The 26,489-nt window shown below is 37.3% G+C and overlaps 4 protein-coding genes across 7 annotated transcripts; 3 read left to right on the top strand and 1 right to left on the bottom strand.

The window, feature by feature from the left end:
- The first annotated feature begins 1,578 nt into the window (after positions 1-1,578).
- On the top strand, positions 1,579-4,535 carry smim15 (small integral membrane protein 15). The gene is made up of 2 exons (XM_060881635.1): positions 1,579-1,715; positions 3,683-4,535. The coding sequence occupies exon 2, from the start codon at positions 3,716-3,718 to the stop codon at positions 3,938-3,940; it is 225 nt and encodes a 74-aa protein (XP_060737618.1). The 5' UTR covers positions 1,579-1,715; positions 3,683-3,715; the 3' UTR covers positions 3,941-4,535.
- A 244-nt stretch (positions 4,536-4,779) lies between these two features.
- Positions 4,780-7,248, bottom strand: ndufaf2 (NADH:ubiquinone oxidoreductase complex assembly factor 2). Its single transcript, XM_060881634.1, has 4 exons — positions 7,015-7,248; positions 6,041-6,130; positions 5,665-5,705; positions 4,780-5,535 (listed from the first exon to the last, which is right to left on the bottom strand). Exons 1-4 carry the CDS (start codon positions 7,127-7,129, stop codon positions 5,296-5,298), a joined length of 486 nt encoding a protein of 161 aa, XP_060737617.1. The 5' UTR covers positions 7,130-7,248; the 3' UTR covers positions 4,780-5,295.
- Positions 7,249-7,776: 528 nt separating this feature from the next.
- Positions 7,777-15,643, top strand: ercc8 (excision repair cross-complementation group 8). Of its 2 annotated transcripts, XM_060881148.1 has the most exons (12): positions 7,779-8,127; positions 8,231-8,326; positions 9,121-9,222; positions 9,439-9,562; positions 9,739-9,820; positions 10,448-10,516; positions 10,710-10,776; positions 12,587-12,690; positions 12,771-12,895; positions 13,657-13,854; positions 14,155-14,241; positions 14,419-15,643. In XM_060881148.1, the coding sequence occupies exons 1-12, from the start codon at positions 8,051-8,053 to the stop codon at positions 14,479-14,481; spliced, it is 1,194 nt and encodes a 397-aa protein (XP_060737131.1). In that variant the 5' UTR covers positions 7,779-8,050; the 3' UTR covers positions 14,482-15,643. The 2 variants fall into 2 exon arrangements, with proteins under 2 accessions (XP_060737133.1, XP_060737131.1); XM_060881150.1 differs by lacking the exon at positions 13,657-13,854 and having other exon boundaries at positions 7,777-8,127.
- Positions 15,644-16,132: 489 nt separating this feature from the next.
- Positions 16,133-25,870, top strand: elovl7a (ELOVL fatty acid elongase 7a). Of its 3 annotated transcripts, none has more exons than XM_060881151.1 (8): positions 16,133-16,219; positions 18,496-18,562; positions 19,122-19,312; positions 21,676-21,756; positions 21,949-22,005; positions 22,117-22,222; positions 24,217-24,353; positions 24,454-25,870. In XM_060881151.1, the coding sequence occupies exons 2-8, from the start codon at positions 18,502-18,504 to the stop codon at positions 24,685-24,687; spliced, it is 867 nt and encodes a 288-aa protein (XP_060737134.1). In that variant the 5' UTR covers positions 16,133-16,219; positions 18,496-18,501; the 3' UTR covers positions 24,688-25,870. The 3 variants fall into 3 exon arrangements, with proteins under 3 accessions (XP_060737134.1, XP_060737136.1, XP_060737135.1); XM_060881153.1 differs by having other exon boundaries at positions 16,148-16,219; positions 18,500-18,562; XM_060881152.1 differs by lacking the exon at positions 16,133-16,219 and adding an exon at positions 17,287-17,443.
- Positions 25,871-26,489: the final 619 nt, after the last annotated feature.

Genomic DNA, 26,489 nt, shown 5'->3' with positions numbered 1-26,489 from the left:
CAGCTTGCTGTGTATGGGGCTGTGTAGCTGCAGACAGGTCAGGGTGCCCATGCCGACCCCTGTCCACTGCCAAAAGTGCCCACTGTGGGCATGTGATCATCAGAAATGGACTGTGAAGGAAGCAATGGAAGGTGTTAAAAGGTGCTGGTCTGATGAATCATGTTTTCTTTTACAACATGGCTGGGTACGTGTGCATGGTTACCTGGGGCAGAGATAGTACCACAATGGACTATAGGAAGAAGGGAAGCTTTTTACATTTTAATTTCATGCAGGCACAAATCTACAAAATGTAATTATTTATCCTGACTGAAATACATATTGTGATGTATTCGCCTTAGTAGTGATACATGCAGTCACTTTAAGATGTCTGTGTGCAAGCAGAAAGCAGGAAGCTTTCTCCAGACAAAACACACTGCCAAACATAAATGAGCGCTGTATTTTTGAATGTTGTAATACTCTTGTGAATGAGTATGCCCAAAAGTTTATGAATGATTTATGAATGATTACAGGTCCTAGATCATTCATTTGACACATTGCATTGGAATAAAAGCGTTGGATGATTTGGAAACTTTATTGTATCAAGCTTAGCTAACGATAAGGTTTATAACATGTATCAAGATATTGTTATCTGCAATGAGCTGACCCTTTGTTTTATCTCCAGGATGACAAGGTTGTTTAAGTTGAAACTAAAGATACTTTTTCTTAAAATATATCCAACAACAAAAATGAAACTTTGTTTATATGCAAATCTATGTGACAAAAAGACATTAAAGATAGAGTCCAAAGATGCAACTGGAATGAATTGTGTTTGTGCATTAATGGTTTTTAAAGCAACTTGTGATGACAGTATTTGATTTTTATTTGAAGTGAGAGCAGTACTGTTATGAGTCAGTACAATCAAATGTGCACTGTAAAAATACATCCGTGTAGTAAATGAATGTAAAAGAGATGTAAATTCGTTAGTGAGGGTGTTACTTGGATCCCAGGGTGATGTGTGTAGCCAGGGGCAGGACTGTATTCAAGAGTCTGTCACCTTAGGGGTAGAATGACAACAGATACTCTTGCTGACTTGAAGATCTTGCTTATTATTCATTCATTCATCTGAAGTAACTGCTATATTGCAGCCAGAGCCATGTTGGATCTTGACCTCCTGCATTCACTCATTCATGCACAACTATGGGGTAGTTTAGTTTAGAAATACCACCTACAGGTATATTTTTGGGAGGGACAAAAAAGGAAACAAAGAAATGTGCACATGTAAAAACTCCACCCAAGATATATACAGAATATATGACCTGGAAATCTTGGGAAACGACATAGGATTTCTTCTTTTCTTACTCTTTTCTTGTCTTGTATAGCATACTGTTATTTATGTCTTTACTTTAGAGAGTCACAAACAGCTGGAACCAAACTTCGTGTGTGTGTGTGTGTGTGTGTGTGTGTGTGTGTGTGTGTGTGTGTGTGTGTGTATGTGTGTGTGCTAAATAAACCTGATTCTGATTCTGATTCTCAGATCGGTGTATTTACCATCTTATGCATTGCGATCTTAACCTGCTGTTTAGTTGAAAACTCGTAGGCGGCAGTAATGATGCTGTAATTAAAGTAAAAACGACGAAGAAGACATCAAACAGTATTCGCGTGACGCCGGCCAGTCACTTCCGCTTTCAGTGAAACTGTAACGACAAATCAGTTACAAGCTGTTATTTGTCTCTCAGGTGGGTTCGTGTCTTTTCTCAAATCTGTGACTCGTATATAAAACTGTTCTTGTTTATGGTATAATGTTAGTGTGTAATTATATGGCGAGTCAGGAAATCGTAATCTCGCGCGCATTTCTTCCATGATATGCTAACTAAATTAGCATCGTAGCTAAGGCTAGCTAGCTGACTCGAGAGACTCACATGGGTAACGTTATAGTTTTAAATAGAGGCGTAGAGGTTAAATGTTCGATTCGTGTCTTAATAACAGAGTTTTCATGACAGAGAGTAACTTAAACAGGTTTGCGGTGTGACTTCTGAGGAGACTTAAGGGGGGGGGCACAAACAAACAAACAAACACCCCCCCAAAAAAACAGGATTGTGCTTTAAGTGATTTATATGTTTTTCAAAAATGTGATTATTGCAACAGTCGATTGTTTGTGTGAGTAGAACAAACCTTACTGACCAATGAAATCGTGGTTTCGAAAGACATTTAGTAGATTCCACATTTGTTTTTAATGTGTGTATCAGAATCAGGTTTATTTGCCAGTTGTGTTCACACACACACAAGGAATTTGGTTCCAGCTGTTTGTGACTCTCAGAAGTACAGACATAAATATCACTATACTATACAACACAATACAGACTATACAAGACAATACAGACGATGTGAGGCAATATAGACATAATGAATATTAAATATGAATACAGAATATATGACAGATCAGTTATGTAAGATTACGTTAAGATGGTAATACACCTGAGAATCAGAATCAGGTTTATTTGTCAATTGTGTTCACTCACTCACACACACGCACGCACACACACACACACACACACACACACACACACACACACACACAAGGAATTTGGTTCCAGCTGTTTGTGACTCTCAGAAGTACAGACATAAATAACACTATACTATACAAGACAATGCAGATGAGATACAATAGACAGTATGAGTATTAAATATGAATACAGAATACGACTGATCAGTTATGTACATAAAGTGTGAGAAGTGCACTGTAGTGTAAATAACAGTATTGTGTAATATTATGCCCTTGTGCACTATACAGCAGCAGTAGTGTGTGTAACATACAGTACATGGATGATGTGATGACTGACAGTTCTGATAATGCATTACTTATAGATATGAAGCAGGGAATATAATTATGGTGAGTTGTTAATCAGGGTGATCGATCGTCTGGGGAAAGAAACTGTTCCTGTGTCTGGACGTTTTGGTAAGCAAAGATCTGTAGCACCTGAGAGAAGGGAAATGCTGATAGAAATTGTGTCCAGGGTGTGAAGGGTCAGTAGTGATTTTCTGGTTCTTGTATGATACAAGTCCTGGGGAGTGGGCAGGGGGGCACCAATTATTTTTTCTGCTGTTTTTACTGTGCGTTGCAGTCTGTTCCTCTCCTGTTTTGTTGCTGCTCCAAACCAGATGGTGATGGATGTGCACAGGACAGATTCAATGACTGCAGTGTAGAACAGCATCAACAGCTCCTGTGGCAAACCGTACTTCCTTAATTGGTGTACAAAGTACATCCTATGCTGGGCCTTTTTGATGGAGTTTATGTTGCCTCCCATTTCAGGTCTTGGGAAATGGTAGTTGAATCGTTAGTGTTGTAATCTGATTGCATTGCAATACAATACTTTTTATTTTACTTTGAGTGAAAACTTCAGTGCTTTAGATTTTGCTTTTTTGACTCCACTGTTATTGCTTCCATCATTTCCAAAATAGTTTTTGGTCTGGAAACAGTTGCGCATGGTTCTATGTGCAGAGCTGCTGCTAACCTCAAAGGCTTCTTTATTATATTAATAATGTGTCAGAACTAGAGGTCTACATTCCATATTGATTATTTTTTTTAAATATTCAGCAGTCATCTTTATTTTTAATTAATTTATGCACAGAAATACATGGCTTTTATCTACAGTGTTGTGACTGATGCATGATTTTTTTTCCCCCGGTTTGTTCTCTTCCTCAGGGCATTTGTTTGGAGGTGAGCACTCATCAGAAGATGATTGACTTTAAAGCCTGGGCAGAATATGTGGTGGAGTGGGCTGCCAAAGACCCCTATGGCTTCCTCACAACCATCATCCTGGCCTTGACCCCACTGTTCATCGCCAGCGCTCTGCTTTCCTGGAAACTTGCGAAAATGATTGAATCCAGGGATCGCGAGCAGAAAAGGAAGCAGAAGCGGCAGGAGAATATTGCAAAAGCTAAGAGAGCCAAAAAAGACTGATCTGAAATGAAGGAATGCAGAGGGATCAATGCAATGTTCCTGCGTGTAAAAAAATTAATGTATTAAAAAAAAAAAAAAAAAAAAACCCTCAGTGCCACACTCAGCTGTGCAGAATCCAGAGCCGCTCATGTAGGTGCTTTGGGTCACCCGGGGCTTTGAGCCAGACTTAGCACTGGCTACGAGTGTGCACATCAAGCAGGCTGATTCAGATCAATTTTGCAAAACTACATTTTTTTTTTTCTGGACAAATCACTGCTATAACATGATTACAGAACTATAGCATTCCAATACTTTTTAATTGATTTTTTTTTTTCAACATAAATCCACTTTTTATTGTTACTAAAAAACTTGTTAACAGCCTCAGCTGTCTTAACCTCTGTCCAATCAGTGTGACTCCGCTTTAAGAGTTGTGATGGTAGTTTAGATATTTTGTGTAAATTCAGAATGCCCATCTGGGCGAAATTACACACTGGGCCATTTATTTATTAACTGCTATCTAAATAAGGGGCAAATACATTAGACATGGGAAAAGCTCAAGGGGACAATGTTAACTGAAACCTCCACTCTGAAAGGAATTAAATCTTTTTATATTGAACTATTTGTGGTGTGTAGTGGTGTTACTGTGTTGGCTGGTGCTGTATTAATGTTCTCCATGAGAAGTCGAAGGTTTTGTGCCGTGCTTTTATCACTTTCATACTTTACTCCTAGAAACAAGAGCTTCTTTTCTCACTTATGATTTTATAGCAACATACAATATTACAGATATTACAGGCAAATGCTAATTATTCACTTAAATGTCAAGGACAACAATCTATTCTAGTTAAACTCTCACATGCAAATTGTCACACAAAGCTTTAATAACAATACCGTCAAATGGACTGTACATCATTAATCCTGTTATTACACACTTTGAGGCTGGAAGAAGTTAGGTTAAAGTCTCCAGACACATAGCTGGAGTAACACTCTACAGCCACTGTGTACAAAAAGCATAAAGCTTCCAAAAAAGCGTTTCAAGTTAATTGGGTCTCATTGCTTCATGTTTAAACACCTGGCTAAAGAATAACTAAGTGTAAAACATGCCTAAACCCTCACAAACTAATACAGCTAAGAAATAAATAAAACCAAATCAATTGAATGTAGCAAAATATTAGAGAAATTTGGATGTACATAGAGGATATGGACTACGTTTTGCTCCACTAGGTTTATTTAGATCCGGAAAAGATGGAAAAGATGCACTGAAACCATGGCAACATCTGCACCCATTCTCTGATCCTCTCACCAGCAGAGCATATACACCTCACAGTCTTCCTTTGAAAGTCCAGGACTCAAGTAACAAAGATTTGAGATTTTGACAGTTATTTTTTGCGAGGAGCCCAGGATCCTGGCTGGAACTTGTTTGCAGTACTCATAGGCTCCTCACTGATTTGTGACTGCCCAAACTGTGTGGCAGCAGCGTGACCTTTGACCTGAGTCTGCATCGGCTTTGCAACTAGACCCCCTTCATACTCTTTGGCTTGCAGTTCTTTGTCCTTCTCTTCAGCCTCTTGTGCTTTGATTTTGATTTGTTCTCTGTACTGTTCATTATTAAGCAACTCCTACAGAGAAGGACCATGTCAAAACAAATGAGTTATCAGTGGATATACTAGGTTTATACTAGTGTTTGTAAAACAGGAAGCTGTTTATGAACGGGTCAGTATGTGAACTACAGTAAGTGAACTAAATACCTCAATAGTAGGAGGATCCTTGCGTCGTCCTCTAATCCATGCTGAATGAAACAAACACAAATAAATTCTAACACATCAGAGCTACTTAACTTACTTAAGAGAATCATTTACCATCATTCTGCCCTATATGAGATTCATAATTTCATACCAAGTCAAATAAAACCTTTCATTTATTTTGCATCACAAAAGTTAAGAATTTCTTGACATAATCCCCATTTCGCTCAATGCCTGTGTTCCAGCACTTGATGAATGTCCGGATTCCTCCAGAAAATAAATTCTAGCGTCTGTGTGTCACCACTGAGATATTTCATTTAAGTTTATAATATTTGACCAACCTCACAGCTACACCATTAGAAATGAAATCTTTTCACATTACCATCCCATTCAGAGGGAATGCTTCCTTCGAGGTACTCAGACTCGGTGGGATTGAACGCCTCCACAAACCGCCGAGCCCGAACATGCCGGCCTTAATTTGACCAAGAAAAACATAACACGTGATTAATGTTAAATAACACAATAACCTACACAATACCATCACTTAATAATATTATTACATCTATATTTATTGACTGTTTAATCAGGTACTTCTTTACCAACTATATACTGTAGCTCATACACCCCTGCTGTTGTTGATGGTTCTACATAGACACGATAGAAACGATTCAAACTTCCCCAAATTTCACTCGGATCCTATAGATCTGTTCCAAAGACCTTCTCCAAAGACCTTCTGTAATCATGAATACAGTCTTAAGCTCATCACAGACTCTAATCACAATATTCTCATACCAAACTTTCTTTCACCAGATATTGTTATTACTGACTTTATACAATATCCTACTTGAGGAAGAGTAATGAAATCATTACACCCAGAAGAGCACGGAGTTCGGTTACTCTCACGGTTCTTGGAGTTCGGTTCCTCTCTCGGTTCTTCCTCATGTTGATTCATGAAGTCGAATCTCTCACACTCACCAGGAATCTAAATCTATATCTGGATTTCTGTAAAGCCAGTTTGAGGCCAATGTTTGCAAATACACCTAATGAACTGAAAACATGAATGTCGCCTTCGTTACGCTATCGTTCTCTATCGTGTATGGAGAAAGTAAACAACATGTAAATGACTGAAGTGATGCCGAATAGCCTGACAGAATAAACCATGCTAATTATTCAGTTAAATGTCAAGGACAACAATCTATTCTAGTTAAACTCTCACATGCAAATTGTCACACGAAGCTTTAATAACTATACCGTCAAATGGACTGTACATCATTAATCCTGATATTACACACTTTAATAGAAGTTAGGTTAAAGTCTCCGGACATGTAGCTGGAGTGACGCATGACTTTAGCTTACCTGTCCATGTCTTTTGCTCGGGTATGTAGAAGTATTTATTTCCTAAATTATCTGTTCCGACATATTCTTTCATTACACCAAAGGTTCTCCTTATCAGAGAAGAAAAACGACTCATTTTTCAACGACTACATATATTATAAGCGGTAACGTAGTAATATTGAACTCTCAAACACAAACATAAGCTCCTTCTTGGGGGATTTGGAGAATCATTAACGCTAGGAATCGATTCACAAAAGAGTCGATTCAACGAATGAAGGCATTACTAATTGAGAGTCGATTCTAAAGCTTTATAATTTTAACATTTATGCCCAAATTGAATTAAACCAATCTCGAATAAGGTGAAGGGTTTCATATATATATATAACTGGAATTTACGTTAGCCAGACACATTATGTTCAAGCTAACTTTAGCTTTCTAATTTAACTATTGTTAATGATAAAAACCCAAATTCCAGCACGTGAAGAATACACGTGTTATCTGTCATTAAATATCAATTATAATAGTGCATTATCTGAGTAAATTAATATTACATTTAATATAATTTCGTTTATATATTCCTGGTTTTATTTATTGCTTTACTTGTATTGTTTCACTTTGGATTCGGTAAAAGTGTGGAATCGACTCTTAGATTCGACTCCACAAGCACCTCTGAGTGTGGTTGACTCTAAAACTCCATAATTCAAACAACCTTGAATATCTCAAGCGGCAAAATTGAACAGGTCCTGTGATTGGTGCTTGGAATAGCTTTAGCCAATCACAGTTCGTTTTCTATCTCTGTTGTTGCCCTACGCAACAACATGGTGCCTCCTATTCTCAAGAATGAGATAGCGACAATGGAAAAACTTTATTATTATTTTTTTAGGTGATGTATAATATATTACGGTTGCGGCGACTATTTTAAGCAGATATTTCACAGACAAGAAAAAGGCTGAACGTTTGTTTAGAAGCCATGAATTTTTGAAAGGATGATTAGTCAGCTAGCTAGTTCATTGCTTGTAAACAAAAAGACTGATTCTACATGTAGAGGTTTGTGAAAATGTTGAGCTTTCTTACAGCCAGACAAACAGGTGTGGACGATCCTGTGCGCTTGAGACGAGCAGAATCAACAAGAAGGTATAATGAATTTTATTAACAGTCTGTTATTATTACATGATTAGTATTGTACTGAGCTGACATTACTGTCATGATGCTAATATAAGGCAGGTTGTGTTTGCAGGGTTCTGAATTTGGAGTTAAATCACGATAGAGATGTGGAACGAATTCATGGGAATGGAGTGAACTGTGTTGACATTGAAATAATTGAAGGGAGATAGTAAGTGAAGTTTTCTTACTTAAGAGAGATGTAAGCTCATACATACTGTTGGTTGACCCAAAATCACTCATTTGGATGGTTAGGAGTGACAGCTGCCACCCTCTGACACCACTATGGCCACAATTATAGAAAGCAAAGACATTTGCTTTTTTATTTTTATTTTTTTTATTACCCATAGATTAGAATTTGGAGATATAGAAGTCATTTGATTGTAACCTATGACAATACCAATGCCCTGTTGTGTAAAGTTTGTAAACTGTCCATACCTTCATTCAGCTTTCAATATGGTGACATATGCGTCCTTGAACTAAGTAATCAGAATATGAAAAATAAGCCATTTTATTTGTAACGTATACATTACAGAACAGTGAAATTCTTTACTTTGTATATCCCAGCTTGTTAGGAAGCTGGGGTCAGAGTGCATGGTCAACCAGAATACAGCAGAGAGGAGAGAGTTAAGGGGATTGCAGAGGCCCAACTGTAACAGTGTGGTGGTGCTGGGCTTGAACATCCAACCTTCTGATCAGTAACTCAGTCATCACCATCCCAGACTGTGCCCTTGATGATATCTGACAACCATATACATATATTGCAATAATGAATACATCTGGCCTTGTGATGTATTAGTATCCTATCCAAGTTATGTTTCTGCTTTGCATACAGAGTCTGAATGATAAGTGTTTACTGAGCATGAATAGAGGAATAATGATCTACAGATCTCCCTGAGTATTATTTATTTGTGCTAATATTTATTTGTGCTAATAAAATATTGAATATTTTGTTTTGTTTTGCAGTATGTTATCAGGTGGTTCTGATGGTGTAATTGTGATCTATGACCTTGAAAACAGCAGCAAGAAGTCACATTACACTTGTAAAGCAGTTTGCACAGTGGGCAGGTACGGCTAATGTCTTATGACCCAATGACCACTAGGTGGCATTGTCCTTCTAACTCACATATTGGTTACTTTGCAGCTAATCAGCATAAATAAGTAAAAGCTAATAAATAACATGAAAATGTGAACAATTTGAAGTGTCTAGACTCTGATGCAGTGCTTTTACTGTATGTAAGAAGATCTTAAAATGAATCTAACACTCTGAAATTTTCTATTAAGGTCAAATCGCCATGTTCACAAGTTCAGCGTGGAGACAGTTCAGTGGTATCCGTATGACACTGGCATGTTTGTATCAAGCTCATTCGACAAAAGCATGAAAGTCTGGGACACAGAAACCCTCAAGGTATTTTTTTTTTTTTTTTATGCTTACGGTCTGTAATGTCAAACGGAAATCTGCCATCCTGTCATGAGGTTTAAGGATTGGACGATATTCAGAGCTCTGATACAAGTCTTGTATTTCAGTAAGTATGGATGGTGTGTTTTCTAAAGCAAGATATTACAGTTTGTATTTTTCTTCAGCCAGCTGATGTGTTCCAGTTTGATGGGAATGTCTACTGCCACCACATGTCTCCTATTGGCAGGAAGCACAGTCTCATAGCAGGTGTGTTCATTCAGTAGTTTACTAGCCAGCTCAGGATTCTTGCCGTTCAATCACTCTTTACCCACTCACAACCACACCTTTTTCACCTTTTCACCACTTTATTTTTTTTCTTCGTAAAAAAAATTGTTCTGTTACTTAGAAATCCTGAGAAATATAAACTAAAGAAAGGTCCTTGTGCTCAGAAGTGTCTATTTAACATGAATCATCTCAGCAAACAGGTTTAGTCAAGGAATTCAATACATCCTGTTTGTGTAGGTGCTTTGTTGCAAGGCAGTAAAGTTGTATATGCAGAATTTAAATAGTCTATTTCATAAATATTGGCACCAATTTAAGAAAATAGTGACCAAAATAATGTTATACAATAATCATTGCACATAATGATATATTCAGTCTATATTTTTCATTTTTTTCTTTTTTATTCATGTTTACAAGTTTTATGTCACAAGAAATTTGTAAAATAATAGAATCAAAATAATGAACACTTTTGTGAGGTAACACTGTGAGTCCATCAGTACAGGGTGTGACTAAAACTTTACCTGTCCCTGATTTGGATTTTGAGGATTTTGTTGCCTTCTGTCTGTTAGCCTTCTTCTGCTTGAAAGCTCTTTGTTGTGCTTTGTGTCTCAGTTGGTACCAAAGACCCAAAAGTTCAGCTGTGTGATCTGAAGTCTGGTTCTCGGATCCACATTCTGCAGGGTGAGTAACAACACACTGACGAGGTTAGAGAAGTTACTAAAGATGAATAAATTCCTGAAGGTAATTTCAATGAGAGAAAGATGTCACAATAGTCAAGCAAGCACCATGTTGGAAAATGGTTAAGAAACGTGTGATCTAGATCAGTGCTGAGGTTTATGAGTTGTGTTTGAGTTTATGATTTGTATGTGCTCAGGTCACAGAGGAGAGATTCTGTCAGTCCGATGGTCCCCACGCTACGAGCACATCCTGGCCACTGCTAGGTAAAGTTTTTTATGCAAAACACACGTCTGATTTCTGTACAGCTTCGTTTCTGGCTGTACGCATAGACAGATCTATTAACATTAACCTTCAAACACCATAGAATCTCAGTTTCCATTCACATGATTAGTGTTATGCCTTGCAAATTTGTGATTGGGACTAAAACAGGGGTGTCAAACTCATTTTGGGCTGGGGACCGGATACAGCTTAATCTGATCTCGAAGGGGCCAGACCAGTAAACTCATAGCAAAATTACATAGAACTAACAATAAGTCCACTTTTTTCTTTGTATTAGTGCAAAAAAGAAGTACATTATAAAAATCTTTATATTAAATGAATTGTACTTTTACAAAAAATATAAACAACCTAAGTAGTATGTGCAATTTCAACAATACTTTTACCCAGTTTAACATTTATTTAAGTGCCTTATGCATAAAAACTGAACACAGTTATTGTACAATGGTGAAAAACATTTAGTCACAGGTTTGTGGAACTTAAAAACACTGTCCTGTATGTTAACATAAATCAAACATTAAAGTATAGAAACTGTTTAAAATCCAATTTCCAATTCTAGGAAGCAATTCTGAATACATGAATTGACTCCACACAGTTAAAATCTTAAGTGGCAGCTGTTTTAAAAAGAAAATCTTTGTAACAACTGTTAATTTATACGTAAGTATGTATGTTTTTTAAAGTAAACAAATTTATTTGATCAATTTGCCCCTGAAACTTGGCATTTTTTAGCCTGAACAAGTGCATCAATATCGGGCATTATGTCCTGAGTAGCAGCCAATTTTAGAATCTCATTTAAAGGTAGGGTCTCCAATATTTGTGAAATGCTTCAGAAATCTGCGTTGGGCCACCAAACAAAACAAAAATCAAAACAAACCAATGAGCAGAATGAGCAGAAAGGGGCGGGTCTTGTCTATATGGGCGGAGAGAGTGTTCAGTGCACATGTGTGACATTAGCAGAAAGCAGTTTTAACATTGACATGGAGGATAAAAACAAAGAAAGAAAGCGAAGAAAGGCTTACAATAAGGCAAGAAGTAGGACCCGTGTTAATATAGGTATATAACTGAAGGAGCGGGAAGTTGGCCGCATATTCACAGATTCAAGTTTCCTGAGTTAATAACTCCTGAGCTAAACACTGTTACTAGCAAAACGTACTTCAGGTACTTTAGGTACTTTGAGTACTTTAGGTACTTTAAGTACTTTAGGTACTTCGGGTACTGCCTCTCTACATTACTACTATAGAGAAGAGGTGTTATTTGTGTAGTAACGCATTTAGCTCAGGAGTTATTGACTAAAATGCCACTCAGACCCTGAAGCTCAGTACTACCATCTGCTGGTAGTTCCGCCGAAAATGAAAATGATTTTTTTCCATATTACAGATTTATCCCCCGGGCCGGACTGAACTCACACGGGCCCGCGGGTCGTATGTTTGACACCCCTGGACTAAAAGGTCAATTGAAGCTTTATTGATGGTAAACTCTGACTTCAGGGCACCTTGAGGGTGCCTCATGCTTAAGGAGCTCACCTGCTTTCTAGCAAATGAGAATAGCTAATTAGTCCTTTGGGGTCATGGCAGTGTCTCACCTGCCTGAAAAACAATTGAACAATAGCATAGCATCAACCTTTGTCACTGCAGGACTGTGGGAGTTATGGGATTTTATTTAATAAGCAAATTATGAAGATATCCTTTGGGGATATCAATAATTGTTACATCATATCCAATCGTGCTTGAGACATTAATGATAAAATCATCTGAAATAATAGATTCATGTGGAATATTGTTTGTGCATTCGTCTCAGTGCTGATGGCAGGGTGCGTATGTGGGATGTGCGGCGAGCTGCTGGAAGCCTCTTTACCTTAGATCAGTACAATGGGGACAAGTCTAAAGCGTCTTCAGAGGCAGGTACGTTCAGCCAGAGCAGCTTTTGTTCACTATTCATTGTGTGTTATGTACAACATTCTGCCCTACTTCTCTCTCCTCAGTGAACACAGCTCATAATGGACGTGTGAACGGCTTGTGCTTCACTGACGATGGCCTTTACCTCCTGACCACTGGTACAGATGACCGTATGCGCCTTTGGAACAGTGCCACAGGCCACAACACACTGGTAAGGAGCAGAACTACAGGCTTTTCTGAAAAAACATGTCTACTCAGAACAATGTGCAGTAATGGAGTTCACACTACCAAAGAAAGTGTCGCACCTTCATTCCTCATGCACAAGACTTCTAAGGCGTTAAAGAATTTGTCATGCTTCTGGGACAGCATATTTTTTTTCTGTGACCGGAATAGACAAAGGATCACGTCATGTCCTGGCAATGAACATTAATTATATTACATTAAAGTTTAGCCTAGTCAAGAAGAGGCAGTATTACTGATATATATGTGTAAATTATAGTATATTAAGGTGAACTGATACCAATGCAATTGTGTAAGATTTTAGACCAGATACATGTTTTATTAATGGCTACAATTTCATAGTCTGGGTTTACTTTCAAGTTTTACAACCAGCATATGCTTGAAGATTGATTTATGCACAGCTGTATGCTGGAGAATTTAATAAATTCAGTTTATTTGTACATTAAATTGGTAAATATAAATTGGGGTAAACAAAATCGACTTGGAGATCTAACTGTATGCTAACTGACTCTTTCTATCCAGCATTTACTGGATGGTTAATACTTTTGAAATAGATTTCACATAATCACCACTGAGCTTCATTATTTGTCCCACTTTGAACCAAGTAAAAAGGACATTTGCATGGTTTTAGACCTTCATTTACTGTGTGAAGTTTATTTTATTTTATTAGCAACCAGTTCAACTTGTTTATGGCTTTAACTCAAGAAGTATTTTTGTATGTTTTTTCTACAGGTTAACTATGGGAAGGTGGTTAATGAGAGTCGTAAAGGTGTGAAATTCACTGTTTCCAGAAGCTGCAGCCCAGAGTTTGTGTTTGTGCCATGTGGCAGCTCGGTTGCGGTGTACAGCCTTTACACAGGAAAACTTGTCACTACATTAAGGGGGCATTACAATAACGTAGACTGCTGTGAGTTCCATCCAGATTATCAGGTAATGTGAGTTTCCTCTAGGCATGAAGGACCTTTTGTGTGCTGATTAAGACACATGAGAAATGTAGTGTGCTGCGAGCACTGTTTTGATCTCTCATACACCACCATTGTTTGGTCTATTATTGAATACCATGTCATTGGGTTTAACTGCAGAATAATATTCTTCACCTCTTACTGATCCAGGAACAGATTCAGTCACAGATGGTCTCCAAGCGTTTACAACCAAACCAGAGCAGGAAGCGTTGAGAGATTATTTGTACATTGTTTCATTAATTTTCCATGCCCATTGATGTGTTTTTAGGAGCTCTACAGTGGTGGGAAGGACTGTAATATCTTGGCGTGGGTTCCTGTTCTGCGACAACCTGATGTTGAAGATGAGGAAAAAAAGGCAAGTGAGGCTAACAGAGGAAAGGCCAAACGCATTATTTAAACAAGGGATTCCTTAAGTTTTTCAAAATGTTTTTATCCAGTTCTACCTGTTTTGCTTAAAAACTGGAATGGCAACATACTGTTTAATTTTCGTACGTAATAAGCATAACACTCAACCAATGCAAAACCTTCACAGGGTGGAGGCCAAGCTGCAGTTAATCCTGCTTTTGAAGATGCCTGGAGCAGTGATGAAGACTGATTGAGCCAATTATACTTTAATGATCGTGAACCTTCATATATAAACATGTCTCAGAGGTCTTGTTACTTTATCAGATCAACAGTCTGTGTCTGTAGTGCCAACTGTCACTTACAACTTCCAGACCTCTGCACTTTGACACTTTGGATTTAACTTGAAAATGACAAACCTGGATTTACAAGTGTACATGGGACAGTTTTTAGAATCCATTTCCCAGCCACTTCTGAAGGAGCATCCACAGAATTGTGACCAATCCTGCCAAATTTTGAGTTTACAGAAAATTCACAACATTCTCACTCTCTTCGGTGTAATCTCTGACCAAGCCTGCCCAAATGCCACTTATTCCTGCATAAAGTCTAAATTCACCTGTTTCCTCAGGCACTCTTGACTAATCACACCCATTCCTGCAGAAAGTTTTACCAATTCCACCAATTCCACTCACTTCCTGTGTTTTTTTAAATCTCTCCTAACTCCTGCAGGACCTGACTAATCCTGCCCGCTTTTGTATAAACTCTTGACTAATCCCACTTGCTACCACTAAACACTTGATCAATTCTGTCCATTACTGGAAAAATCCCAATAGTTCAAAGTTGATAATCCCACTTCAGAGCTTCTAACTATCGTATCTGCTCAATCCTCCATTTTTTTATTAGCTCCATTAGAATAGCATTCTAGATTCATAAGCCCACCACAATTTAATACTTGCTATTTAGTTATTCCAACAGTATTGTCAGCCCATATGGTCAAATAGTCCAAATTTCAACCCATTGCCTTCATTTTCATGGTGCGGCCTGATCTATAATAACAAGCTACTGGCAATGTTCAATAACAAGTCTTTGAACAACACGTTGACTGCAAGTTTAATCATTTAAATAAAAATTAAAAAAAAATGTTATATGTTTTATATTTATTTCATGTACATGAATTTTTATTTGCCAAAAAAAGGAAATATTTTTAATTCTAGAGAAGAAAATGGTTGCTGTCGGTGCTATGTTCTTATTTAGTATTATCTGTATGCCTTAATGATGCTTATTCAGTGCCCAGTGTTAGCAGTGTTTATGCTGTCACTGTTCTAAGTGAGTTTAAGTAAGTTAATTGTAATTGTAATTTTACGTACAATTATATGCAATTCTGAAGCCTATCATGAGATAAATAAAGTTGTGAGCACTGGAAAAAAAAATGTCATCTTTTATATTGTCCACTTCATTCATCAAATAAGAGGAGCATTTTCACACAGCAGCACATTACAACCAGATGTATGGTATTAGATTAATGAAGATTAATGAAATGGTCACAGCTCCTGTATTCCCAAGATTGTCTCTAAAATCAGTGGGTACTGAAGATGAAATCTTTAGACTGATCACTTAAATATAATGGGTTTATTCCATATTTAAATCATCTTTAAATAATTACAATGAACGTCATTGGTGATGGTAATTAAGGAATAGACATGGTAGGGTTTTGTTCACTTTATATACTCTGGTTTACGTGATATACTGTGGGTTAAAGAAAAAAAAACCAACAAAAATAAATTTGCATCATATTCCGAAGTGCTGCTGGTGCCAAATTATAGATGCTAAGCGATGATTGGTCAGTCTCTGTTTAAGGGTGGGGTTTAGTGATGGAAAGGCGAATCACAGCCGTGATGTTGTGCCGTCGTCAGTAACAGTGAAGCGTTAAGTGAGAGATAGTGAGAGAGAGAGAGAGAGAGAAGCTGGTACACCTGAGAAGAGAGGAACAGGTGCGTTTCACAATTATTACTATTAAAACACTACTAATTCACAGCGGTAGCGTATATAATATCTTACAACAGAAACACGTTGTTGATGTCTTTCCTGGTTTGGAGCTGTAACGATGGTGGCGTTTATTTCAGAGTATTTTGGAGGTTTGGTTTAGTTGAGTTTGTGCTGCTGTATTATTTCTCAGCCTCTCGGGATGCTGCTGCATGTGGACACCTAGAGGCGCCTTTTTAATTGAATTTTATTATTTAAAAAAAAAAAATTTCGTAATAATGCACGAGACTGAAATGTTACCGTATTTAATATGTTACAAATGTGATGTGGGGTGAAAACCTGCCTAACTGGAGGCGTGGCTACTGCCAGGCTACTTCCTTTACCTGTGAGATTTACACAGCGTGTCTCAACCTGTAGCTGTATTTAATTTCACTCTAATTAAATACTACTACAGTATCCACACAAACATGTTCCGGTCTGTGGTTTATCCGAGCACTACATTGTCATAAAAAGCATGGCCACGATGTCCTTTCTCTAGTAAGAGCACTTTTCCTCCCTATAGTTTATAATAGAGGTTCATTTTAAGGAGCATAAATACATAGGTACAGATTTATTTCATGAGCATCATCCATTTTGTATCGATGTTTTGTTCGTTTTTTTTCCTGCCTTTTTTATAGTAATCAGAGAGCTTGTTATTGTTGAACACAAGCAGGATAGAGTAGGTCCAAATTGACATTATTTATAGTCTAATTATATCTCAGCTAATGAGGTTTGGATTAAACCTGTTCAATTATTTAAGTGAGTAGTTCAATCAGGTGTAATTAGATGAAGGAAGGCAATAAAATGGCCCCTAGGGAGTGGTAATATTTAATACCTTATAGCTCAATGTCCTTTAAAAGGGAAGTGTTTTTATTTTTATAAGATCACAGATCTTGATCTGATTCTGAGCCTTTTTTTTTTTCTTCAGTACCGATGCAGAATTTTTATATGGTGACTGCAGGATCTGTTAACACTCATATTTCTGATGGAATTTGTTCTGTATCCGTAAATACTGATCAAATCATATCTTCTCTACTGTATATGAGCTGGTTACAGTCGTGAATAATCCAGTCCTCAATACAAGAAGCCATGAATGGAGTAGTATAGCCCTTAATCATGTGTGTACTGCACATTGTGATTAGGTGGGAGTACTGCCACATTTGTTTGTTCTTCACTCAACCCGCAAAAGCCGGGTAATCAAATATTTATACATTTGCTTATTGGAACTGATTAATAATATATGTGGATGTTTTGTGGTATATCTATAAAGCAATATTAACAGCGTCATTAACAGTGGCCAATCAGGACAGTGCTGTCCTAAGCAGTGCAAGCTTACCACAAACTGACTGCTCATTGTGTCCCAACACTCGGCTCCTTGTTCAAGCAGTTTGCTAGGGAAAAGAGAACATAGCAGATCCCATTGTTTGGTTGAGACAATGCAGCTTTTTACTCCCAACGTCCTTGCTATGCTGTGCTGTGAAGTGACCACCAGAACGTGCCGATTGTTATTATGAGATTAGATTTGCCTGTAACAAACGTATTTACAAAACTCATATTGTTTTATATATTGTTTGTTTTTTTATAGCTTTCATATGAAGCATGATGAAAGGATCTTAATGTTGGCTACATAACACATGTCTAATGTTGGAAATGAGTCATTTAGGAAATATTTTGCAGGAAACCTAATGCTGGAATGGTGTCGCAGGAGTGAGACTGGAAATGTAGCAGGAATCGTAATTCAGAAATAAACCAGGAATTTTATTTGAAAAAAAAAAAGAAATCATAATGCTGGAATCATCACTTAGGAATCCTAACACATTTTTTTGCAAAAATTAGAAAACATTTATCATCACAAAAGAAGACTTTGGACATAACAGTAATGGAAAACCGGGGGAAAATATAATGACACTGAAAAATTGTACACATGATCAGGGCTAACATGCGCTTGCATGAGCTATACAAAGGTTAAATTTTGATCTTTGGTTGCCTTTTAAAGTCACAATACTGTTCAAACCATGTGAAATATGTTTTTATCTGGTTTTGCTTTCATTGGTCAACCCTGAAAATGTTGTATTATAACAACAAATGGCTGTTTATTGAAAGAATCCAAAGTTTAGCCATGAATATAATGTGTTGCAAAGCTGAGAGATTTATGTAACAAACTTTCACACTCAGTGAGTGTTTGTGTGTGTGTGTGTGTGGACTCTTCTATTAGTCCTTAACTGCTTCTCATGTTCTCTTCCAGGCAGAGATGGCATTTAATCAGCTGACCACCGCTTTGCAGATATATGATGAGTGGATCAAGAATGCAGGTAAAATATCCATTAATATTTTGTACAATGTTCAGGAAGCAAAATATTTGATAAGTATCAAAAATGCTGTTTTTTTATCTATAGTCAAACATACTGCTGTCATTATGATAGTCTGCTATTTATGTAATGATTTATACAAATGATGGGACATGTGCCATATTAAATTTTATACAACTAAGCAATTAAGGGTTCAGGGCCTTGGTCAGGCGCCCAGCAGTGGCAGCTTGGTGACACTGGGATTCAAACTGGCAACCTAGTAGTCCAACACTTTAACCACTAAGCTACCACATTCCACATGCTGTTTTACTAATGCTAATTAAATATTTCAAATTTAGCAGAAACTGCACTTTTGGGAATTCTGGTCTTTAGTATCTTCTTGAGTTTTGTCTCCAGTTACTGTAGCTCAGAGCACATAGACCAGCTGCAGCACTGTACCAAAGTTAATAACACACACACACACACACACCCACACACACATCTGCTCGTCCCTAGCACTTGACCTAGTGATTTGTCACCCCTTGGTGCTATATTGTGATCTAATCCTATGTAATTGGTTTAGACCCCAGGACTGAAGACTGGCTGCTCATGTCCTCTCCGCTGCCTCAGACTATCATCATTTGTGCCTATATCTATTTTGTGATGTCACTGGGGCCCAGGTTGATGGAAAACAGGAAACCATATGATCTGAAGAAAGTCCTTGTGATCTACAACTTCGGCGTTGTGGCTCTCTCTTTATATATGTGTTATGAGGTCAGTAGTCTGCAGGTCACATACAGATTTCAGCTGATGGTTTCCTCTCTTATTTTGTTCCTGAAGCCATCCCTGAAGCTCAGCTCACACTTTTTCATCTTGTGTAATAGTCATTATCTGAAAGGAGAAATATTAAAATAAGGAATGAAAAAGTTGATGTGGTTACCTAAGTTCAGACTGTATAGTAATAAGTGTAAAGGCTGGCTTTTATCACTGACAGTCATCTTTAATAAACATGTTGCACTAGATTCCATTTTAACATCAAGATAGAAACAATTTATGCAAATCGGGTTTGGCTGAGTTCACACCTTAAAATAAGATGTGCTACAGGTGTTCTTGCACACCACACCTAGCACGTTTTGTGGAAGCCTTTGTGAGCTGAAAGTTGAGATTTTTATCACATAGTATATCCCTTTCTGTGCCTTAAAACTCACTGAACTGCATTTAAACAGGTCTTGTTACATTAGTACAAAAACCCAGTGCATTGTCTTCAGGGAATCAGAAAAATTGCGACATGGATGACAAAAGTCAAATATTTGGAAAAAAAAAAATGTAAATGTGTGTGTATGTATGTATGTATGTATGTATGTATGTGTATATATCCTCTCATGAACAAAATCTTAAGACTGGTGGAAACATTCCAAGTATTTGCATTTTGTGCTGGTGGTTAATAACTGTTGTAAGAACTGCTTCAAAATGTCAAAATTAGACAAAGAAAATAGAGAGTGGCAATTTGTTGAAAACTGCATTTAAACTCAAATAGGACTAACACAATACAACAGAACTAAAAGTGTCAAAAAAAGGAGTCAGGACTGAGTAACCCCACCGTTCTTGTTGAAGCTTCAATCACTCTTTTCAACATGTTTGATGCAACTGTTTCCAGGTGGCTGGTGGGAACGTTGCTCCATGTGGTGTTGTTGCAAATCTCTAGCTCAGTGCAGGTGAAAATTTTTTGGGTCTACTGGGTTTTTTTTTTTTTTTTTTGGTCCTATAACTCTCAGGATCTTTTAAGAAATTTAAAATGATCTCGGCAGAAATGGCACATTGCGAGAGCCCTTGTTTGTGCAGCTCAACAATCCTGCCATGTTTAAAAACAGAAAGCCTTTTTGCTTTTCCATCAGGAGATGATGACAGTGTGACTGTCTGAAGGACAATGACATTAAAGCCATATTTTTGCACAGATTTTAATTTTTAAAGGCTATGGTCTTAAACTTTTGATCAGCTGATGACCAACCTGTTTGAGTTTAAATGCAGTTTTCAATAAACTGCCTACTCTATTTTTTTTTGTCTCTTGCTCTTGTTTTTTTTTTTTTTTTTTTGGCCTTTTGAAGACGTTCTTACAACCTGGTTACGATTCACCAGTGCAAAGTGTGAATACTTGTAATGTTTTCCCTGGACTTAAGACTTTGTTCAGGAGTGTGTATGTGTGTCCGATATGTTATGTATAGAATTATTCATATTCTCATATATATATATATATATATGGTCAAAACAACTTGATATTAAGAAAAATTGTCACAGACCCGAAATATAAATAACATCAGTAACCAACAGACATTTTTATTTACAGACAGCTAATATTTCAACATGAAGCATTGTCATCTAAGGCAGTTTCTGTTTAAATTGTGAACAGCTTTTGGAAACTGTATAATTTATTATGGGGGAGATTTAGAAATGCCTGCTGAACATGCTTAAGACAAATTGGGTAGCTAGTGAGTTTGTCTGAATTAAAAGCTGGTGTTTTGCCTCCCAAAACTGTGGTTCAGCAGGTGAGAAGTAAACTGTAGGCTTGATTCTAGTGAGAGAGAGATTCAGCCCTGAATCTGACTCAGCTGGAGGAAGGGATCCACACATGCTGTGTAAAATGGCCTGTGAGGTGGGACTGTGCTGTACCAACAAAAATAGAAAATATTTGCTTGTGATGCAATACACAATGTCAGTGATATAATTCTCAGATCATTGAGTGCTGACGTTGTGTTATATGCGCAGGGCTGAGTTTTATGATTTTTATGAACATTTGTCAAAAGTTTGTTTGCCTCTTTTCCTCACTGTATTTTCTCATGACCTCATTTTTGTCTTGTGGATTGTTTTAATTATGTTCAATGTGAAATTAAGCCAAATAGAAACAAACCAAAAAGAGTACTATTACTGGACTAAACAGATTAGTGTTAGTTTATTATTATTATTTTATATAAATTTTTTTTTTTTTTTTTTATTTATTTTTTTTTTTTTTAACGTATAACACCAGTATGATCCGGTCACCTGTGATTTTTCTAAACAGACAAATGCAGGAAGACGCAAGAGTTCTCCGAAATTTTCAGCTATCTATAATAAATCTTTATAATCTGTTTGTATGTCTATAGTTTGTGATGTCTGGCTGGGGAACAGGCTACTCGTTTAGCTGTGATCTGGTAGATTACTCCCACTCCCCACAGGCTATGAGGGTAAGTGCACCTGCTACAAAGGAGCTAACAAATTATTCTAATTTTCACTTACAATAATAATTACATCCCGACTCGAGTGCTACAGTGCTGCTGTTTATGGATCATTCAATCTTCTTAAGCATGTGTAGGTTCAATCTGCTGTAATAATTTGTGTCATTACAAATCCCTAACAATGCTGTCCTTCTTCACTAGATGGCACACACATGCTGGCTGTACTATTTTTCCAAATTTATTGAAATGCTGGACACCGTAAGTAAGCCACAAAGCACTACTATTTCCATTGGCACATTCAGTGGAGTAATGTTGCTGTAGCCTGTCTGCTTCCTTCAGTAACTGTTTAATCATGCCCTTCTTGGCTAGGTGTTCTTTGTGCTGAGGAAAAAGAATAACCAGATCAGTTTCCTGCATGTCTTCCATCACTCTATAATGCCATTCACATGGTGGTTTGGTGTCAGGTTCGCTGCAGGTACACTTTCTTCTTCTGTATGACTGAACAGGAACATGAGGATTTACACTGATGTAATGTTGTCAGGTTCTATCTGTTGCTGCGTTTTCTCCTTAGAGAGTAACTAACCGCCATTGTGTTTTTGTAACTTAATGACTTCTTTATCATATATAATACTGTAATAACTAATTCTGTAAGGAGGAAAAAAAAACCCTGATCCAGTATGACATGCATTGTGTATTATCACCTTTACATCATGCTTGACAGTGTTGCTGAGAACAGGATAGCTTGTCATACTTCACGTCAGCTCTTTTTCTGTAATAGTCTGACATTTGTCCGTCGGTTCCCTCGTACCCTTTTAGCTTATCTGTGAGTCGGTGCTTGTGTCTGTTTGCGCTGTGCGTGAATATCACTTTCATTGCAGTTAAGAAATCCAAATACATGTCCGTATCATTATCTGCCAGCTAACATTGATCCTATTTGTAGTAATGGGATGTAATGTGTAATTTTGATTCAGAGGCTTCATCTTTAACAGCTTGGAGGTGTATTTACATACAAGAGGGACTGTAAACCCTGTAAATCTGTGGACTTTAGGAAAGATGAACAACATACCAGGGCTATTAAAACACTTTGTCATTGCACATTTTAATCATCAGGCTACAACCGATTTCTTTTCACACCAACACCAAAACTTAACAAATTTTATCATTTTATTCATATTTGTTAAGGATGAATTTGTTCAGGACATTTATCTGTTTTTAAACGAATAAAACCCAACCATAAATAGAGTTCACGTCTCGACCTTACTTTGCCTTTAAACAGTTTTATAAAAGACGTGTTACAATGCCTTAACTTTCTTTATCGCAACAACCCCAGACAAATTTACCTCAAACTTAACCTTACTAAGATTTATCCTTCCCACTCCATTTACTTTTTTATTTCCTTCTTCATAGCCGTATGAACTCCTTCCTTTTTATTGGTCCCTTATCGTAAAACACCTGCACCAATTAGGGTGTGTTTTTCATGTAAATAAGATGTACATGAGAGTACATTGTGGCATTTTGTATGCGTATGACATGCAAATCAGGGAGTCAGCAGGAAGCTGATTCATAAAAACGCACTCAAATCACCACTCGTTTTTTAGTCTAACAGCACTTTCATGATAAAAAAAAAGAATTGTTCATGTGTCATTCCATGTGCTCAACTCCACTTTTGTTACTACTTCACATTTAAAGAGTATTTCTGTGAATAGCATTGACACAGAACAGAACAAAAAAAAAAGATTTCAAGGGCCATGTGATGGATTTAGTGCCTGAAAGTTGAAACCAGAAATGATGACAGAAAAAAGACTTTCATTAGTTTCGTGGAAAATGAGTGTGAGAAAAAGTGTGAAATAATGTATCGCTGAACCTCACGGGTTGTGAAAAATGACATCATAATGTATAGTATGTACACACTGTGTGTGTGTGTACAAGTATATTTCTACAACATGTGTATATATAGTTAAGTTCTAAAGCATTTAGAACTGTGCAAGTCATCAAATGTGGATTGATGCTCTCTTATGATGAGGATTCATGCACAGTTTGACCAGAGACATAATTTACTTTCAGGCTGTTTATATCCAAGTTTGTAGTGCTGAGTAGCTATAAGTGGGACATCAGAATATCGTACTTCTGCATGCTGATTTTACTGAAACTTTTTTGAAGGTTTGTTTAGTGCACTATACAGTTGTGGCTGGGAAACACGAGGGCAAAATCATCTAAAATCACAGCAACAGACATCGTGGGTATCTGTGAGCTCATGTTTGTGCATGAGCAAAGCTTCATGTGTCTCTGAGGAAGCACATATTGTCCTTCATCCGCTCCTACTGGTAGATGTTTAGAGATAGGTTAGAGCTGGCTGGTGGGTGGCCAAACTGGGGGAAGTTTATTCCATGTTATTGTAAAGGAATTGATGATTCTGAATGACGGTTTAAGAAGCAACAATCTTGTCTTGAACAACTTCTTGTCTTCCAGGTGGCCAGGGAACATTCCACGCCCTTCTGAACTGCATAGTCCATGTCATAATGTACACATACTATGGCCTGTCAGCGCTGGGACCTTCTTTTGCGAAGTTTCTCTGGTGGAAGAAGCACCTGACGAGTATACAGCTAGTAAGTGTTGCATTTAATTCACTGGTTGGTCTGTATCAAAAACAAGGAAACACTTTTGCTCTTAAATTCTCTCAAACCTGACGTCGCTCTGTATGTACAGACGCAGTTTGTGATCGTCACCACTCACATTGGTCAGTATTTCTTCATGAAGGATTGTCCTTATCAGTACCCCATCTTCATTTACATCATCGCCCTCTACGGCGTGGTCTTTCTCTGCCTGTTTCTCAACTTCTGGTATCACGCGTACACCAAGGGCAAGAGGCTTCCCAAAGTTCTCCGGAGTTCAGACAAGGTCCAGAACAACAACAGCATCTCCTCCAGCAAACACGATTAACCTCATTTAGGAACTTGTCGAATTGACAATCGGACCTGTATGGAGTACTTAAGTACTTGAGCGCTGCTGTTTATTGGCCTACTGTAATTTTTATATTAGGAATATTTATATTTGACTACAGATCTAAAATTGCTTTAAAAAGTGAGAGAAGAATAGAACTTCATATTTAGCTGAATGAATACATAAGTTAAAAATCAACTCCATTGTTATATTGCTGTTTCCTGTCAAATGTCACTAATACCAAACACTACAGCTGAATGCACATCAGTTGAAAACTGTGGATTCCTGAATCCTCTGCTTTGACCTGCATATTTAATCTTTTCACTTTTTAGAGTAGCTAAAATGTTTTTGACGTTGCTTTTACATTGGATAGAAAGCCAAATTAACCCAGCTTTAAAGTCCTAGCTTTGCATTTAGTTCTTCATCTAAAATCTTTGTTCCCTAACTGTTAGGAGTGAGTTAAAAAAGAAACGCTGTATAGTTCCATGTGTGAGAAATCAATGTCTGGACTCATCATCAGGTTCTGAGAGTTTAAGAGGTTATGTTACCAATTCACAATACAATTCCCTAGCCAGACATTAAAAAACCACCAGTGCCTTAACTGCTTTTTTTTTCTCCTACATTCCCTGGCCTTTCTCTCGGTTTTAGAAAACATGCTGATCTATGCCTTTTAGTCAGATTATTATTATTATTTTTTTAAACCCTTTAAAAATCTACAATACTTTTGCACTAAATTCAGTCTTTGAGAAGTACAGGACAATGTGAAAGTCCCTGAAGGAGCCAGTGCATTTATCTGAACCTCTGAGTACGTACTGATCTTGGATCAGATCTTGTCTGACCATTGAAAACGTGGATAGGAAGGCTTAAGTCTTATTCAGGAACAGAACTCTTATTCTAAGAAGTGTAATACATGCTAATACAAGTTCAGATAAATATGCACTATTGGTGATGTGGGACAGGACAAACAAGACATCAGCATGTCTTCTAATACGGATGATGAGTAAGGCATTATGCAGATTAAGTGCTCGTTTTATTTTAGTACTGTCATGATTGTCCTTGTTTGGGACAGGAGTCCACATTCTGATTTTTATACATATAAACTTGAATATGTGAAATCAAACAGATGAACTGTATGTTTTAAAATGTATATTTATAAAGAAATAAATACTTGTCACTGGTGAAATGGTGTAGCTGCGTCATGTTTTACAGTACTGTTTTAACACAATCTTAGAGCGCCCCCATGTGGAGTGTTTATGTAGTGCAAATGTAAATAATTCAGTTCTAATAAATGGAGCTGGTTTGCGGTGTGAATAGAAGCATGATGAACCATTCAAGAGGATTTCAGCTGTTTCTGTGACACATGCCAGCAAATTCCAGAGCTAATTCTAGGAAAATGTCATGAGTGTTTCATTACTAATGCATAAAGGGCATCTACATTTTTCTTGTTATTTTGCTCTTAACCTTATTCTATTATTTCAAACCCAAGCTACAGCCGACTCTTTGAAATACATAATAGCGATATTAATATTGAGAAAATACTGATATTTTAAGTTTCACACCATACTAAAAGGCAAACACATTGTGTTTTCAACCAAAGAATACTCCAGTGTAGTATACTTGCTGGCCAATTTATTAGGAACACAGTTATCTGTTATGCAGTTATCTGATCATCCACATGACTGGGAGGCTTTCAGTGTGAAAACCTGAGCACTACTAAAGCTGTACAAACACTGAGGTCACTCCGATGGTCTCCAGAATAATTTAGAGGCATCGCTTGCTCTTTACATGCTGTGGCATAACAG

This window comes from Tachysurus vachellii, chromosome 11 (assembly GCF_030014155.1).
Source record: "Tachysurus vachellii isolate PV-2020 chromosome 11, HZAU_Pvac_v1, whole genome shotgun sequence".
NCBI lineage: Eukaryota > Metazoa > Chordata > Actinopteri > Siluriformes > Bagridae > Tachysurus > Tachysurus vachellii.
This window is presented reverse-complemented; position numbering and strand designations above follow the sequence as displayed.